This window comes from Mesoplodon bidens (genome assembly GCF_964165515.1).
Source record: "Mesoplodon bidens genome assembly, chromosome: 11".
Lineage (NCBI taxonomy): Eukaryota > Metazoa > Chordata > Mammalia > Artiodactyla > Ziphiidae > Mesoplodon > Mesoplodon bidens.
The window spans coordinates 6,796,443-6,813,936 of record NC_138167.1 but is presented as its reverse complement, the minus strand read 5'-3'; the positions used below and the strand labels follow the sequence as shown (position 1 = coordinate 6,813,936).

The 17,494-nt window shown below is 37.5% G+C and overlaps 1 protein-coding gene across 4 annotated transcripts in view; it reads right to left on the bottom strand.

The window, feature by feature from the left end:
- Nucleotides 1-494: 494 nt before the first annotated feature.
- Nucleotides 495-17,494, bottom strand: part of RIMKLB (ribosomal modification protein rimK like family member B) — a 48,483-nt gene continuing 31,483 nt past the window's right edge. For all 4 annotated transcript variants that reach the window (XM_081248300.1, XM_081248301.1, XM_081248299.1 and 1 more), the window contains exons 3-6: nucleotides 10,761-10,991; nucleotides 8,964-9,050; nucleotides 7,608-7,811; nucleotides 495-4,814 (exon numbers count right to left, since the gene is read on the bottom strand). In XM_081248300.1, coding sequence (XP_081104426.1) covers nucleotides 4,351-4,814; nucleotides 7,608-7,811; nucleotides 8,964-9,050; nucleotides 10,761-10,991 — 986 coding nt within the window. In that variant the 3' untranslated portion in view covers nucleotides 495-4,350. The remainder of the gene's footprint in view (nucleotides 4,815-7,607; nucleotides 7,812-8,963; nucleotides 9,051-10,760; nucleotides 10,992-17,494) is intronic.

Below are 17,494 nucleotides of genomic sequence, written 5' to 3'. Positions count from 1 at the left end.
TATAGACATATATGCAAGGAATGGAGATATCTAAATGGCTAAAACAAATCCCCAAAGAAAGTCCTGGGTTCATCCCAACCAATTCAAACTTTACCCCCAGAACTTTTTCTATAACCAAATTATTTGCTAGATATGTTTATATTGTTTTTTTGAAATCCAAGTTATATTACAAACCCATTGGTGCCTTCAAAGTACATAAAAGAAAGGAAATTTTAAAAAGAAAGTAAAGTTAGCCTTGTGATGAAAAAAAGGAGAAAGAATCAAATTACCTGCCAGCAGGCTGGGGCTGTGCCTGAATCCAAACCGCTGCATTTACCATTCATTCTACAGCTGCATTATTGGGGGAAGGGGAGTTTAGAAGGGCACTGACCCCGAAAGTTCTCAATACTTCTCACTCATCATCAGGAAGGGGGAAGAAGGAAAGTTTTTTCTCTGGGTATTTTTTTGTTTGTTTGTTTTTGTTTTTTTGTCTCCTGAAAAGGCTGACAAAGAACAGTAATAGTGCAAGCAGTTAGAATATTTCTTTAAAAACAATTTTAAAAATGCAAAACATTAAGGAATTTAAAACACCACATTTTCGTTAATATAGAAAGAATTTTCACTAGAGTTAGGCAGCCACCCCAAAACAGCATGGCAAAAAGGCACTGGTATAAAGGAAATAAAATACCACACAAAAATCCAAAACAAAACTAAAAACATTTCAAATTAAACCTGGAAGACTAGAAGATTCCAACAGCAGATTTCTGTCCACTACTGAAACATTCCAAAATCCAAGCTTCAAAGGCGCCTAAATGTATCTTAAATGAAATTTTGTTTTGTTTTGTTTAAGAAAAAAAAAAGAAAGAAAGCAGTGAACCTGGTTATAAATCCTGCAATATATTACATTTAAAAATATCCTAGTACGACAAAAACAAATTATAAAAGAAATTAAACAAACAAACAAACAAATAAAAACAGTAGCAGCAGAGGTTACCTGTCTGAGCACCTACATTTTCTTAGGAGGGGATCGTGTCTCACCAGCCATATAGCCCATAAACCTTCTCAAAAAGAGTGAGCCAGGAGAAAAATGTAACACAAGATTTGATTTCACAGTGTCTCTAAGCGCCCCAGACCCCAAACTGGGGACTCACTGAATGAAGAGAATTTCTTTTTCCTTTGTTTTCTTCTTGAGAAAAAGAAGAGATGATCTTGAAAGTCAATTACTTCTTTCAACGCCTTTGATACCTTTTCAAAAGTCTGATAAAGCGCTTGATGAAAGCAAGTCTCTTGATGGATTTTTCTAATGTTCCAGGGTATTTTCTTATTTGATAGCATATACAGAAATATTTCAAAGTTCAGTGGAGTTAAAGCCAACAGAAATGACCAATGAAAAGAAAATAACTATTAAAAATTTTAAATGGAATAGTTCATATTTGTGTGTTTATGTATACACATAGTCCACTTTTCATCATGGGTGACATAAAAACAGTATCAGAAAGAATTACTTTTAAATACAATTCAGAATTACAATTTTAACAATGTATAATAGTTTTACAATAATTCAGATTTTTGCATGATAAAATAACAACTATACATATTTGATAAATACACATTTTTACCTCTCATAGTAGCAATAAAGATTTTAAGGAAGTTACTCAACAATATGAAAATATATTTAACTTTCACTTAAATATCTGGGCTGTTTTATTTGGGTTCTTCCAGTATGGTTTGCTCATATTCTTTACCTTACTTTTTGAAGGAATTCAAGAGGATATTCATGTTTTTAAACTCTAAGATGTCCATTCCTGTCCATTCAGTGTACGATCCAGAAATAGGTTGGTAAGGCTATGTTTTAACATAGTGTGAATGCACAAAAGATGGGCAGTGAGTAAAACTAACAGTGAAATCATCTCAGATATTTCTTCTAATGTACTTGGTTAATTTGATAATTTTTTTAAAAGGCTATCTGCATTTTTCCTGGTGCCTTATCCCACCCAACAGAAACCTTGAGTTTTCATCAAATAGACAGGGTGTTCTATTTGTTTTAGAATTCACTAATCTATATACATGTGATATGTAACTATTCAAAATATGTGTATCATAATCTATGTGGCAACCAGATCATCTCTACACACATATGAATGATGATTTAATTAAGCGATTCCTTCTCCCTTGTTTATTTCTCTATCCCGAATAGTGTGCATCTTCCAAAGTGTGGTCATTTAGTAAAAGAAGTACCATGTGAGCCAGAGGTACTTATATATTCCACAATATGTCGCACAATAACCCTGTACAAGTCAAATTCTTTTAGATGAGATGAGAATATCCTAAAATAAATTAGGAAGTCTTCTTATGTATCTTTTTCTAAGGTGAAATGAGACACTGCACAGATCAGAGGTACTATTCTATTTGTCAACAACCAACCTTTCACTCCATTTTAATATTATTTAATTCTATGGAAAAAACAAGTTTTATTACATTCCTTTTTTAAAATGGGGGAAAAACTGTACAAGTAAGCATGATCAAACCTCTGTTAGAGCTGGTTAATACTGATCTTATTGCCTCGAAGTCTCTCTAGTAGTGTCCAGGAAATTATGTTTAATGTCCATCTGAAGGAAAAAAGCACCGGAGAAGCAAGAAAGGACTCGAGTAAAAAGCTTCAGAGGATTGTAGGGAGATGGAACTTGCCGCTTAAAAAAATTACGTTGAGCTCGGGTGCATCTCCATTTCTTAACACACCTTCCAAACCATTCACTGGGATAGTTTTACCCCATGTTTAAAGGCTCATATTATATGCAGTTTGGGGGCTTTTATAAATTCAGAAATAAAGTAATATAAAGAGTAGAATATTGAAGGCTTCAGAGTAGGGCTATAAGAGACTCAATACTGCTAAATAAGTCCCCAAACAAAAACGGTCAGTCCACCCCAACCCAAAACCTATGTGTAATAGGAGAAAATGCACAGCAAGAAGCAGAGGAAAAGCATGTAGCCTGGAATAAATCATACACTGAACAGTCTAGAACCAAAGAAAAAAAGCAAACAACATACATATACACAAAAGCCTAAGCAGCAGCTATTCTCCTCATGTCTTTAGGTGAGTACCTCTACCAGTAGATTATAGTTATGAAAACAACTCAGTTGTTTTTTTTTTTAAAGTAAAAAACTGTTTCCCATCATGCTCCATTTTCTAGAATCTTTCCTTTTTGATTGGTTGGTGTAAACAAAAAGCAAAGCACATAAACATGCAAGCGTGCACATGCGTGCACACACACGCACGCGCACACACACATCCTCCTAAAATGTGAAAAATGCAGATATATAACGCTGGTATTAGAAATCACTTCAACTTTATACTTAGGAACTTATAGACCCTTGATTTGCCCCCCAAAAATATTTTTCCTTGTCCACATTCTTTAAATGCCCAACCACCAAAAGAAAAAAGGAAAAAAATAAAAGGCTTTAAATGCACATGTTTCAAGTCAGTGTCTTGTTAACAAAAAAGGTAGCATTTTCTTCACTTTGGCCATTGTTAAAGATGCAGGCATAGATCAGGGAATGTTAAGACTAGCATGTATTTAAAAAAAAAAAAGCAACATTAACAGAGCATATATCTTTCAAAAAAGGCTAAAACACTAACAAATACAAGTCAATGCACATATTTTTAACTAGTGCAATTTTATCTACAATGGAGTAAATGTTATTTTGTGTACCAGACATTGCAATACTGTTCATTTCCCTTTTATCATGCAAACATGCCAACTTTATCATTAAAAAAAATCTTTATTGGGTCACATTCACGTTGCCCTCCCACCCAAATTAAGGGGGAAAAGTCAATAACAGAGCTCCTCAAGATTTCATAACTATGAACATAAAGCGCCTAGATAATAGTGTATAGGCTGAATTTTCAGATTTGTATAAAAAAATTATAATTTAGGTAGATGTCTTCCTCACGGATTACAACACAATGTTAAGTACACTACTCTGAAATTTGTACCAACTGTACAAAAACAAAAGCAAGAGACCATGAAAATATTATGTTCTTCATGGCCTGAGAGCCTACACATTTCTGAGTAATGTAAAACTATGAGAGCCTGACATTTTTCTGTATCTCACCTCTTCTGCCTCTCTATCTGTAGGATTTGTAAATCAAAGTCAGTAACATCTTAGTAGCAAAGGTCTCGTCTATCTCCCCCATTCTTCCCTCCTAACTAATCCTACTCAATTTTCTCTCATCTTTCTGAGCATTTTCCATGAACAGCATTGCAAGTTGGTTTAAAAAAAAAAAAAGAAAAAGAAAAAAGAAAGAAAAAAAGGAAAGAAGAAAAAGAAAGTTTTACAAGGGTTTTGTTGGTTAATTATTTACTGGTGGAATCACTCCACCAGGAGTTTGATTTCATTGGCTAGCAGTTGGTTCATGTTGAATAGGCCCCCCGGGAGCTTGGTGAGCAGCTCTCGCTCCGTGGTTTCAGGGTCGCTGTCAACAGAGCTGGAACTTGCGCTCATGTTGTCGACAGCAGTGTTGGCTGGGGGACCCAGCTCCGGCTCACTAGTCTCACTGGCCGTGGACACCACGGAGAGCAGGGACATACGCCGGGTGAGCCGGCCAGAGGGCAGAAGGGAGGCGGCATAGTCCGCTATGATACCAGCTACATCTAGATTACAAGCCTTATCAAAGGCTATGAAACCTACATTTGCATTGGCCTCGCAGACACAGAAGGAGCCATCGTCTTTCGTCAACAGGTCAATGCCACACACATCCATTCCCAGGATATTAGACACCTGGATAGCTAGCTGTTTCCCTTGTTCACTCAATGAGCACATCATCCCGACACCACCTGGCAAAAGAGAAATAAGATAATAAGTTACCAAAATGATAAAATTTTGGAGTAAAACTAAAGCTGACCTTAAAGTTAGCCTCTAAGGCTAAACCTCTCTTCTAAATCAGTAGAATAGCAAAAGTGTTATTCTGGTGTAAAATTGGGACACTGAAGTCTAAGATTCTTTCATTCGGGAATCCCCTTCCAACACAGTCTCTCAACAAATTCATGACTTAGTACTTTTTCCATATGCTGTTTTTTTCTGAAGACATTCAACTTTCACTGAAGCCTATCTTACTTGCAATAACATGGAACTTTTGCATAAATACAGTTAAACCACTTAATGTTGTTATTGGTTTTTATCAGTTTCAGATTTTGATTTGTAAAAATAAAGATGCATAAGAGGGAGAGAGGACAGAATCTAGGAACATGCTCCTCTTCCTCCACAGTCCCAATTCTAATCTCTTTGCTGTTCCTAAGCCAAAAGCATTCTGGGGTTTCAGGTAGCTGGAGGAGTGTGCGTGAAGTCTTCGCTGGTATCTGAGAGAAAAGAATTAGAACTAGTTGGAGACACGCTTCAAGACTAGAAAGGACTAGATAAGGACTAGAAATCAAAAGAATTTTGAGGAGCTCAACAGGAGGAAAGCTGACATCAGTACTATGTAAGTATGCCTGACCCAAAGAGACCAAAGGTAAATGCACATATGACCAGAGTCCCCCTTACCACTGTGGCTGGAAGAGTAGGGGAGGGGAGTGCAGGAAGGAGGGGACTGGCACACTAGCCAATGAATTAAATGACACTGCTTCTCAGCATCCATAGTACTGAGGCCATCTGGAATGCTCCAAATAACCAGAGCAGAGCTCTGATGTGCTGTGACAATAACAAGAACAAATAACAAGCTGTCTATGACTTGAATGAAAGAAATAAGAGCACAAATTCAAGTTTAGCACAAAAAGACTCTCTGAACTAAAACAAAAACATGATTACCCAACTTAAAACTTTCAACAGAGGAACTGAAGGAGAGTTGCTTTTGTGAGTCTAACTTATAACTTGGAAAATCCACTGTAAGAAATATTTTGAAGCACATACAAAAAACCTGAGGTGAAGTCACAGAAGAAGGATAAAAAATTTGGATAACTGAATCAGAAAAACCCTAACCCCCAGAAGGAGAGAAGAAATTTTCCTGAAGCTTGGAAAAACTGAATCTGACAGAAACAGCTTACTAAAATCCAGGTTGGACTGACTGAGAAGAGACACATATCTGAAAATATCCTGACAAAACTGTTTAGCATTTCAAATAAAACAAAACAACCAAAAATAAGAGAACAAAAAAAACAAACTTACAAAGAATATAAATTACCTATCCCCCTCCCAAAATCAGAGTAGATTTGGACATTCAATTGCAAAAGTGTAACTGTAAAGCAGTAGAACAGAAGCAAGACTCACACAATTTAAGAATCCTATCTCAGCCAATATATCATTCTCGTTTGAGAAAGAAAGCAAGCTATGTATGAGGTATCTATCACTCACATACACCATCCAGGGAAAATAATCAAGAAAAGATACTAACATAGCAGTAAATGACTAAGGACAGAAAACTCAAGATATGGGAAGATGCAGATGGGGAGTAAACAGTGACGAGTAGTGTAATTCTTGCAATACAGGTGTAATTAACTCTAAACAGACAAAGACTGCCTGGGAATGGATAAAGTAAGTGCTACATAAGGATTCTTGAAACAGAAGAGACACACAATAAAAGAAATTCTATTATAGACTTGAACTAAAACTATTAAATGGTTTCATCAGTAAAACACTGGAATACAAAGCCCAGGGAAGCAGAAATTTTTGTCTGTTTTGTTCACTGCTATATACAAAATACTGCTATAACAGTACTTGATACTTAGGAGGTACTCAAAAATATTTGTTCAGTGAATGAATGAATCAAGAGGGAGGAGTAGGAAGGGAAGTAAAACTGTTCTAATCCTCTCATGGGAAGAGAGAGGGAACAAGAGGTGATGCATTTTGAGAGTAGAGATTTCAAGGAGTTTGGATCTGAGGTGTTAGACTAGAGAGGAGATCAAGAATGACTCCAAGAATTTTGGTCTAAACTAGAAAGATACAGTTGCCAAAAAACAATAAGGAGAAAACTGTGGATGGGACATATTGGGAGGAGGAGTTAGATGAGGAGTTCAGTTTTGGACATGTTAAGACTAAAACGTCTAACAGACATCTACATGGAGATATTGAGAGGCAGTGATTTACATGTGCCTGGAGTTCAGGAAGAAAGCCTAAACTGGAGAGATAAATTTGAAAATAATAACATAGATAGCATCTAAAGCCATGAGCTAGGTAAGATTACTAGGAACGTAAAATAAACAGAGAAGAAGAAAAAACCCAGACTACATTCTGAGGCGCTTCAACAGTCGGAAATCTCAGAAGATACACACTTAAGCAAATCAAAATCAGCAACATTCTTTGGACCAATGGGTAAAATGGGTTAGGACACAGCTTAAATGAAATAATATGACCAAAGAGGGAATTTGTTAGACATTTCACACATGTGCGAATTGGGGTACAAATTGAGCCTGGGTGAAAGCAAATTTATGATTCAGAAAAATCCAACTTCATTACTAGAAAAACAATTCTATACATTTATTATATTAGTGGTAAATCTATGAATCATATTTACATGTGAAAGATATGTTTTTCAACATATTAAATAAAAAGATCTAAGTTATATACAAATACTCACTGAATAAGCTTTAATAATATTACTTTATATCCTAGAAAGACACTTGCATTGCTTTTACCTAGTGAGCAGTTGCTTTGCATCCTCCCATCCGTTGAACAGCGTAACATGGTGCCAACCACACGGCCTCCCACGACAATGACACGTACATCCCTTCCATGAGACTCTTTAACATACTTCTGAAACAGGTATGGAGCTTCATGGCGAATAAGATGGCTTAGATCAGCCAAATGGTGCTTATCGCGAGCCAAGAAAACTGCTTTGCCTGTGATCGAAAAGAATAAAAAATGTAAGTCAACAAACTATGAGCAGTTGGTATCATTACCTGCATTTTCTTGTGTCCCAATCTACTTTTTCAGAACCAACTGCTTTTTAACCAAAGTAACAGCATTATGGTAAAATGTATATAAAGACAAAGTAAATATTTGGGTTCTTAAGATTTGTATTCCTCCAGGTTAGCCAATAATACTAGCCCCACTTATCAACAAAACATTTTTCTGAGTTAAAACATATGTTTTATATATTACACAATATTAAGATGCCATGTTTGCATATAGTAAAATAGCAGTATGCTACTACTTCTATGCCAACAGAAGTGTCTGCTTTTAAAACATGGTTATAAATCCTTTGACATTCTTCCCATCAAGAGGAGGAGGAATCTATATCCTATCCCTTGAATCTAGGAGGGGACGTAATTGTTTCAGAAAAATACAGAATAGGCAATTCTATCTGACTTCTGAGGCTAAATTGTAAAAGGTCACACAGATTCTTTGTTCACTGGAGCATTCACTGCAGGAGCCCTGAGACTTCTTGGCTGCCATACTGGAGAAGCCAAGTAGAAACAGTGCAGTCAAAAGTCCCAGCTGAACCCTGACCCAGCTATCTCTGTCAAAGCACTAAACCTTGTGAAGTACTTGGATTTATGAATCATTTTATGCCTCAAGAAACAGTTACTTAATCTGAAGTTATTAAGATATTTTATACACTGTCTTCAAACTATATAGATTGGGATGGGGATGATGGAGTTGGTGACCTAGAATCCCTGCATTGTTGAAAAGGAAGATAAAGATATTGAGACTCAGCCTACATTAAAGTATGCATCTTAAAATCTCTAGGATAACCACTAAACGAACAGAAATGTGAGTTGTTGTTGTTCGAGCCTAGCAGAACAACTCACAGAAGCGCCTTCTGTAAGTCTGAGGTACCATGCACCTAGCAATTTCCCTAGAGTAATTCTTCAGAAGCTCTGTTTCAAAAGCTATAAACTTCAATTGACAAGACTACTGTCTAGTCAATAACCATGAGCAAATACAAGGCAGATCTAATTTAAGCCTTAAGAAATCTGTTTTGTATAATCACTTATTAATTCTCAAAAGTAATTTCAATATTATGTGTGGTAGCAATAACTCATACACACCTCTATGACCCCGTGTATTCTTCACTACCATTGGGAACTCCAGTACTTCTGCTTCATCAATCATTTTAGCAAAATTTTCATGACCACCTGGTTTGAGCAAAAAAGAAATTTAAGAACAGCAACAGAGATGTTTTGTGATCAATTTTATCTATACTAAAGTCAGCAAGACAAGGGAGGTATAAGGTAAGAACCTGATGGCTAAATTTTGTCTTCAGTTAAACAACCACTCCTTTTAAAATGGATAAAAACTATCTTAAACTATAAATATTCTAATATACAACTCAAAGAAATTAAAACAAAGTTTCCTGACTCTATAACATTTTTCATAGTTTTAGCCCTTATTTCTCTACCACACAAATAATAGAAGCCAAGATCTACTTTAGTATATAGAATTCTATTTGGATCAAGAAACAGAAGAGTGAGGCAGTTGGGGAGACTTATCCAAAGTTGAAAAGATGCTGCATGCGCAGGCACGGTTCTCTCTCTCGTCAAATACACAAATTAATATTTCTTATCTCTATTATAAATCAGAGTTCTTTCTACACTGAGCTGCTATTCAGTTCTTGTTCTTTCTGTTTATATTCCTAGGAACAAACGATACAGAAGCAAAGCTACAGCAAAAATGGATTGCAGTTGTAAAACATCAGCATGACGACAGAATAATCAGACCAAGAAAAGGTTCATTAAACAACTGTGATATCATAAATTTGCAGGTTAGAGATATTAAGATGACCTAGTCTCCAAATTTTAAACCTTAAACGTGAAAGGACAGGTAATATTCATTAATTTGGTTAATATACTTTTCTACTTTCCATTCTCTTAAAATCAGAATTGCAGAACGATGAAATAAACTATATAATATCTCAAAAGCATCAGGAAGAGAGAACTCTCAAACTGGAACAGGACAGGAATTTCTTTTTAAAGCCTCGTTAACTCTCCAAGCATTCTGCTGGACATTTTAAGAAATATTTTTATGAAAAAGTACACTGATTTATAGCAAGTCTGATTCTTTCCAAACTAGAAAAACTGGAAAGGCAGGAAATATATTAACATAATACTGTTTACAACAGTGCTACTCCAAGTGTGGTCCAGTAACCCCAGCCTGTTTGTGACTTCTTTGCTACTGATATGTGTCCAAATAAATACAAAAAGAGTAAGCACAAGAAAGCAATTTGGCATTGCTCTGCTATTTTTACGGTACTTTATGTGTACTTATCCACAGCAAATGGGTCTTAAAAAAAAAAATAGTCCTCTACCACAGATGATTTTAGAAGCACTGGTTTAAAGCACACCTAGTATAGTGTAATTTTCTTTAAAAATATGAAAATATTGATGAACCATTATCATGAAAATGGTAATGAAGATAATCAGAAATTATAGAGATGACAGATTCTTTTACCTCAGGGGTTGCCACGCTAAGGACTGATTTGGCATACAGCCCTTTTTTGTAATTAAGTTTTACTAGAAAACAGCCACACTCATTGTTTAAGCTTTGTCTACAGCACGTTTCTCAGTACAACAGCTTTACTGAGGGTCACAAGAGAGAACTTATAGCCTGGCAAGCCCCAAATATTTACTATTTGGCCCATTACAGAAAGTTTGGTCAGTCCATTCTACCCATACCATACACAGATTCATAATTCTCCTGCCCAGTTTGTTAAAACTGAAAATTGCTTCTAAGAGTTCTTCCTTGTTCACAAATTTCCTTATATCACATAACCCTATTAGTTTAGTAGGGCTTTCAAAACTTACTGGTGCTGTAAAATTTAGGCTATAAATTCTTATTAGTTAACTCACCATAAGAGAAAGTATCTGGCAGAGGAACACCATGACCTGCCAACTCTTGAAACGTCCAGAACTTATTAACACAGTTCAGGATGGCTTGAGGTCGGTTCATCAACCTGCATCCCATCTTCTCTAGATGACGCAATACAGTGATGTCACTATCACTTTGCACCCAAGGGGTTGGTACTCTCACTACCACCACCTGAGGGTAGGCAGTAATTAGCTCTCCATTGATACGAAGACCTGAAATATACAGGAATGAAACCACAACCATTAAAGGGGAATATACAATAAAATAGAGAAATAGATATATACCAAAGCTTAGGTCTCAAAACTAAATGTACTATTTTGCTAACATTTCACTGGGACAGAGAGACATTCCTCCTTAAATAATTTTCTTTTGAAAGAACAAAGAGGATGCAATAAGAATGTATACCTGGGTAAATAAATTACAGTACATGTCAATACAATGAAGTATTACATATCCATTAAAAAGAATGTCATAAATCTCTGAAGATGGAAAGAATGTCCAGATGCATAAGGTTAAGTTTTTTAAAGAGCAAATAACTTTTGTGTTTACATATGTACAGAAAATATATAAAAATGGCTTTCTCTGAGTATGTGTGGGTGGTAAGGCAGGAAGAGAAAGGCAGAATGAGGAACTTTAAAACATTTTGCTCCATACAATTCTCTATCTTTTTTAAGTGAGGATATATGCTTTTTTTTTCTTCTTTTTTTTTTTTTTTAGTTTCTGCTTTATTTTTTAAATTAAATTTATTTATTTATTTATTTTTGGCTGCGTTGGGTCTTCGTTGCTGCACGCGGACTTCCTCTTGTTGTGGCAAGCGGGGGCCACTCTTCATTGCGGTGCACAGGCTTCTCACTAAGGTGTCTTCTTCTGTTGCGGAGCGTGGGCTCTCAGCTCGCGGGCTTCAGTAGCTGTGGCTCGAAGGCTCTAGAGCGCAGGCTCAGTAGTTGTGGCTCATGGGCTTAGCTGCTAGGCGGCATGTGGGATCTTCCCGGACCAGGGCACGAACCCGTGTCTCCTGCATTGGCAGGTGGATTCTTAACCACTGGGCCACCAGGGAAGCCCCTTCTACTTCTCTTTGACCTTTAAAATTCTGTGTAATTGTCTCTCGTTGGTGGATTCTCAAAATGGAATCCTGCTGGCAAGGGAGAGTAGGAAGTGCTTCTAGTGCCTGCCATACAGGGAGGGAGTAAAAGATGGGGAAGGTGTGAAGTATCAACAGGTAATATCAAGCACATAACCTCAGTTCCCTTAATCAGAACAGATAAAATCTCTTTGGCTCAGAATTGTGGATCCAGCAATTCTGCTTCTGTATATTACCTCAAGGAAATGAAATCACTATCTTGAGGATTTATCTGTACCCCTATGTTCATAGCAGCTTTATTTATAATAGTTACAGGGTGGAAGCAAACTAAGTGTCCATTGACAGATGAATGTATAAAGAATACGGTGTACACGCACACACGCACCCACACACACACATGCTCACTCACTCAAAAAGTCCTGGGTATGTAAATGTATATAGAGTACAGTGACTAGTCAAGGACCTTACCTGCCTTATTTACCAATCTATTTCCAACTTTTAGAAAAGAATGTGACACATAGTAATTACTTAATGTTTATTCAATGAATGAATGTCCATGAGTAGGGGATTGATCATATGGTGTATCTTTAAATATAATTCTATTGAGCCCAATACAGTTATATGTGCACTGACTTAGATGTCTGGTATAATTTTAAGTGATGAGAGAAAGTGACATAAAATGATGTAAACAAAGTATCCCATTTGTCTAAAAATTATCTATATATTTTTCTATAATTAGATAATGGTGGGGAAAATACTATTAACATACTATTAGTTAACTATTAACTAATAGTTAATATATACTATTAACACTAAGTATGTAGGATGTTGGATGGGAGGTAAATGTGTTATATATTTGTATTTGAATATTACTTAAATAAGTATATGTAGTTTTTTCATGAAAGTAGGTTGTAAGGAGACACAAGCACCTTGTTCCTTTATTATTTGGGCCCTCTTTTTTTTTTTTTTTTTTTTGTGGTACGCGGGCCTCTCACTGCTGCGGCTTCTCCCGTTGTGGAGCACAGGCTCCGGACGCGCAGGCCCAGCGGCCATGGCTTACGGGCCCGCAAAAAAAAAAGAGAAGTAGAAGTCATTATTCTCCAGGGGCAGCTACAGGTAGCGCTGTGATCATCAGCAGATGTGAGGTTTTTTGCCAAAGGCTTCAGGCATTGTCCTTGCAGTCGTTCACTGACCATGCTGCTACAGGCATCCTGAGATCAGTAGCAGCAGATTTCTGCAATCCTACATTTTCTCATTTCCTGGGCTTTTGTGCTGACTTGCCTCAACAGGAAAATCTAAACAGCATTTTACTTGAAATCAGAAAAAAGCCTAGTGACCAAATTGGGAGTTAAAAGGGGACATGGAGAATGGGAAAGGTAAAAAGGGAACCCAGTTTACGGCAAAAGATGCTGCTTCTGGATGTAGATATGAAAGATTCTGGTGATAACATCAAAGTAGAACTATTCTGTAATAGTTGAAGTACGGATGGGAACTATACAGATGTGTATATACAATACACATGTGTATTACAGGTGTGTAAAATAATTCATATCTGGTAGTGTGGGGTGTGTGTGTGCTTACAGAAGGAATCAGCCCAAGACTTAATACCTAAAGAAATGGGGATGTATAGGCTGAAAAAAGAAAAAGAAAAAATGGAAATTCCTAGGACTGGATTTGATGAATCTCAGTTAAGGGACACGAGAAGGAAACAAAAACCTGAGGAAAAAAGAGTAAAAAAAAAAACAGGAAAATCTAGTCTTAAGTCGTAATATGAAAAATAAGAAAAGTCAGTGTTACCTGGAGAGAATAATCAAATTCATTAAATGAAACAGAGGTAAAACAAAGATTGAGTTTGGGAAAACTTGAGTGATCAGGAAAAGAGACACTGTCAACTGTCAAGAGAAAATTCATCCATTATGACATTATCTTCTCATTTCCCTAAAATGGACACACTTTTTGCTCCTTTTAAAGAAAGGGGATAGAGAAGGCAATGTGTTCCACTCTCGGTCTGCTGCCAACGGAAATTGGGAATATGGGAGTACTTTATCCAAAGCACAGTCAGATCTGCATAGTACACTATATGGGCATTATTGAGGATGGAAAGAAATTCAATGCCTCCTGCAACAGAAACAGACACTTTATTATCCTAGACAAGCAGAAGGTGATCCGAGGCTGCCCAGAAAGAAGGGCAGGTACAGATGAATGTGAGTCAAAAAAAAAAAAGGCAGGCCTCCCTGGTGGCGCAGTGGTTGAGAGTCCGCCTGCCGATGCAGGGCATACGGGTTCGTGCCCCGGTCTGGGAGGATCGCATATGCCGCAGAGCGGCTGGGCCCGTGAGCCATGGCCTCTGGGCCTGCGCGTCCGGAGTCTGTGCTCCGCAGCGGGAGAGGCCACAACAGTGAGAGGCCCGCGTACTGCAAAAAGAAAAAAAATAAAAAAAATAAAAAAATTAAAAAAAGGCAAAGTATTACTGACCTCTTGAGTACTCTTAGTAAATACCACTCATCTTTGATGCGGAGCTTATAAAACTGAAATATACGGAGAATGACTCTTTTCCTTAGATCCCTGTTATTCATTATACACATGCACAATTCCACTCTACTCATTGTGAAAACAGCTATTCCAACTGAATGTGCTACCAGTCAGCTTTGCTTTCAATTCCACTTCCTCAAGCGTATACTGTCTTTTTTGCTCATCATCTTAAACAGCAACTTATGAAACTATTCATCTAGTTTTGTTTCATACTGGGATAGAGATTTCAATATAAATATTTTGGGTAAGTTTTGAATTGTGTATGATTAAACATTAAAAGCCAGGCTTCCCTGGTGACGCGGTGGTTGAGAATCTGCCTGCTAATGCAGGGGACACGGGTTCGAGCCCTGGTCTGGGAAGATCCCACATGCCGCGGAGCAACTAGGCCCGTGAGCCATGGCCGCTGAGCCTGCACGTCTGGAGCCTGTGCTCCGCAACAAGAGAGGCCGCGATAGTGAGAGGCCTGCACAACGCGATGAAGAGTGGCCCCCGCTTGCCACAACTAGAGAAAGACCTCGCACAGAAACGAAGACCCAACACAGCAAAAATAAATAAATTAATTAATAAACTCCTACCCCCAAAATCTTAAAAAAAAAAAAAATTTAAAGCCAATAAATAATGAGTTAACCTTAGAATAGCAATGGGGTTGGGAACAATTTTTATTCCTACATTTTTTAGATAAAAATGTATTATGGGGGCTTCCCTGGTGGCGCAGTGGTTGAGAGTCCTCCTGCCGATGCAGGGGACACGGGTACGTGCCCTGGTCCGGGAAGATCCCACGTGCCGCGGAGCGGCTGGGCCCGTGAGCCATGGCCGCTGAGCCTGCGCGTCTGGAGCCTGTGCTCCGCAACGGGAGAGGCCACAACAGTGAGAGGCCCACGTACCGCAAAAAAAAAAAAAAAAAAAAAAATGTATTATGTATTAAAAGGCTGCTACTGTTGTCAAGGCAGAGTGAGAAGGTGCTGAGGGCTCACTGTTCTCCCAAGTTGAAAGATTCCTTTGGGATATTAATAATCTCCTTGCCAGTAATTAAGTGGGAAATCTCTCACGTAGCCTGCTCTACACCCGTGCGTTTTGAAACTAGTTTGGCTACATGATAAGTACTAGGTGTTTTCATCCTCAGGAAATAAGGATAGGCTTACCTGCTGACTGGCATTTCTTTTTCTTCCATCCTTTAGTACTCCAGAGGACTTACCAGGACCTCTGGAATCACTTTAAAGCTAACAAATTTTAAGAATTTAAACTGGAAGTTTCCAGTGAAGGAGCTATTTGTACACAATTAAAAAGTGACACAGTCTCTGTGCCAAAAATCAAGGACGCACTCAAAGATTAAGACAGATGAGTTACTAGAACACAGGAGACAGCCTGAAAGAGCTTTCAATTTAGCCAAATTTCAAAGAAAAAAAGAACTACTAACAATGCAAAAAAAGCTCATTAATCTATAATGATAATGGAGAAGGGGGGCTCATTTGCTATCACTTGAGGAACTATTACATAAATCTGTATTCTAAAAACTGGTAGGGACTTCCCTGGTGGCGCAATGGTTAAGAATCCGCCTGCCAATGCAGGGGACGTGGGTTCAAACCCTGGTCGGGAAACTAAGATCCATGTGCCACAGGGCAACTAAGCCTGCGTGCCACAACTACTGAGCCCACGTGCCACAACTACTGAAGCCTGCGCGCCTAGAGCCCGTGCTCTGCAACAAGAAAAGCTACCACAGTAAGAAGCCCACGCTCTCCGCAACTAGAGAAAGCCCACACGCAGCAACAAAGACCCAATGCAGCCAAAAATAAATAAATTTATTAAAAAATAAAGAAATAAAAACTGGTAAATAATGAGGAAAAATTACATTTATGCCCCCATTTCAGAAGGAGCTATTTATCACCAGTAGGAAAAGGTCTTCTTTAGAGAAGAATGCCAATTAATATAGAAGGAATAGCAAAATTAGAAAAATCACCATTTTGCAAATCCCAATGAAATATCAAAATATCATTATAAGGAAAAGTGGATGGGATATCTGTATAGTGCCAAAATATCAAAGAATTGCTAGGCAAAAGATAAAAATAGATTTTTCTAACAGACCATGCAGACTCTACCTGTCCCAGTGATCAAACTTATCCTGGACAGTGGCACAGACTATCATTCTGGGCCTCCTGGAAGGACGCACTATGAAGTATCCATGGTCAACTAAAAGGTAACTGTGTGCACAAAACACATGAACTCTATCTAATCATGCCAACTCACAGCAAGCTTCAGGAAGCAGACATCACAAGAAAACTATCACACAAATCCAGGATATGAGACATTGTTCTGATCACTTCAAAAAGTTGATGTCACTTTAGAAATAAAGATGGGAAGAATGTCTAGAGTTAGAAAGACTAAGTAGACATTATATCCAAATACAATGCATGAACCTTATAGAGCCTGATTTGAAAATAACTGAAAAAGGTATTTTGGAATCAACTGCGACAATCTGATTCTAGAGTATATATGAGATGATATTAAAGAGTTTACTTTTCTTAGGCGTGCTAATTGTGTTGGCTGATAGGGAACAATATCCTTATTTTTTGGCCTCAGTTACTGAAATATTCAGGGGTGAACATTAAGATAGCTACTTGTGTTCAAAAGATAATGACGCTCTCAAAAAGCTGTGTGTAATGTACATAATGTTTATACGTACTAGGAGAAAGAGATATTAAAGAACTGTGACAGGGGGTTACTACTGAACACTCAATCCAGGTAGCAAGAATATACCTGTTCATAATTCTAGTCTTTCAACTTTTCTCTTCGTTTAAAATTCTTAATGAAAACCCGATTTGGAGGGGAGAACCCAAGACATATCAAATTCTTAAGTATTCTCTAAAGAGAACTGACGCTGGTCATTCCAGTTTCAAAATCTCTGGGTTTTGCTGCTCAGCTTTTCACTTTTTTTTTTTTTTAATGCTTTCTCATCCTTTCTCTCACCAAAAGCCCATTTACTATTCTGCCAGTGACCCATCTCCCTTGCCATTTATGTTTCAAGTGCTACTACTGCAGTAAAAACTTTATATTAGTTCATCTTGGAAGGCGGAGGAGGGAAGACTAACTGAAAGCTAAAGTAAC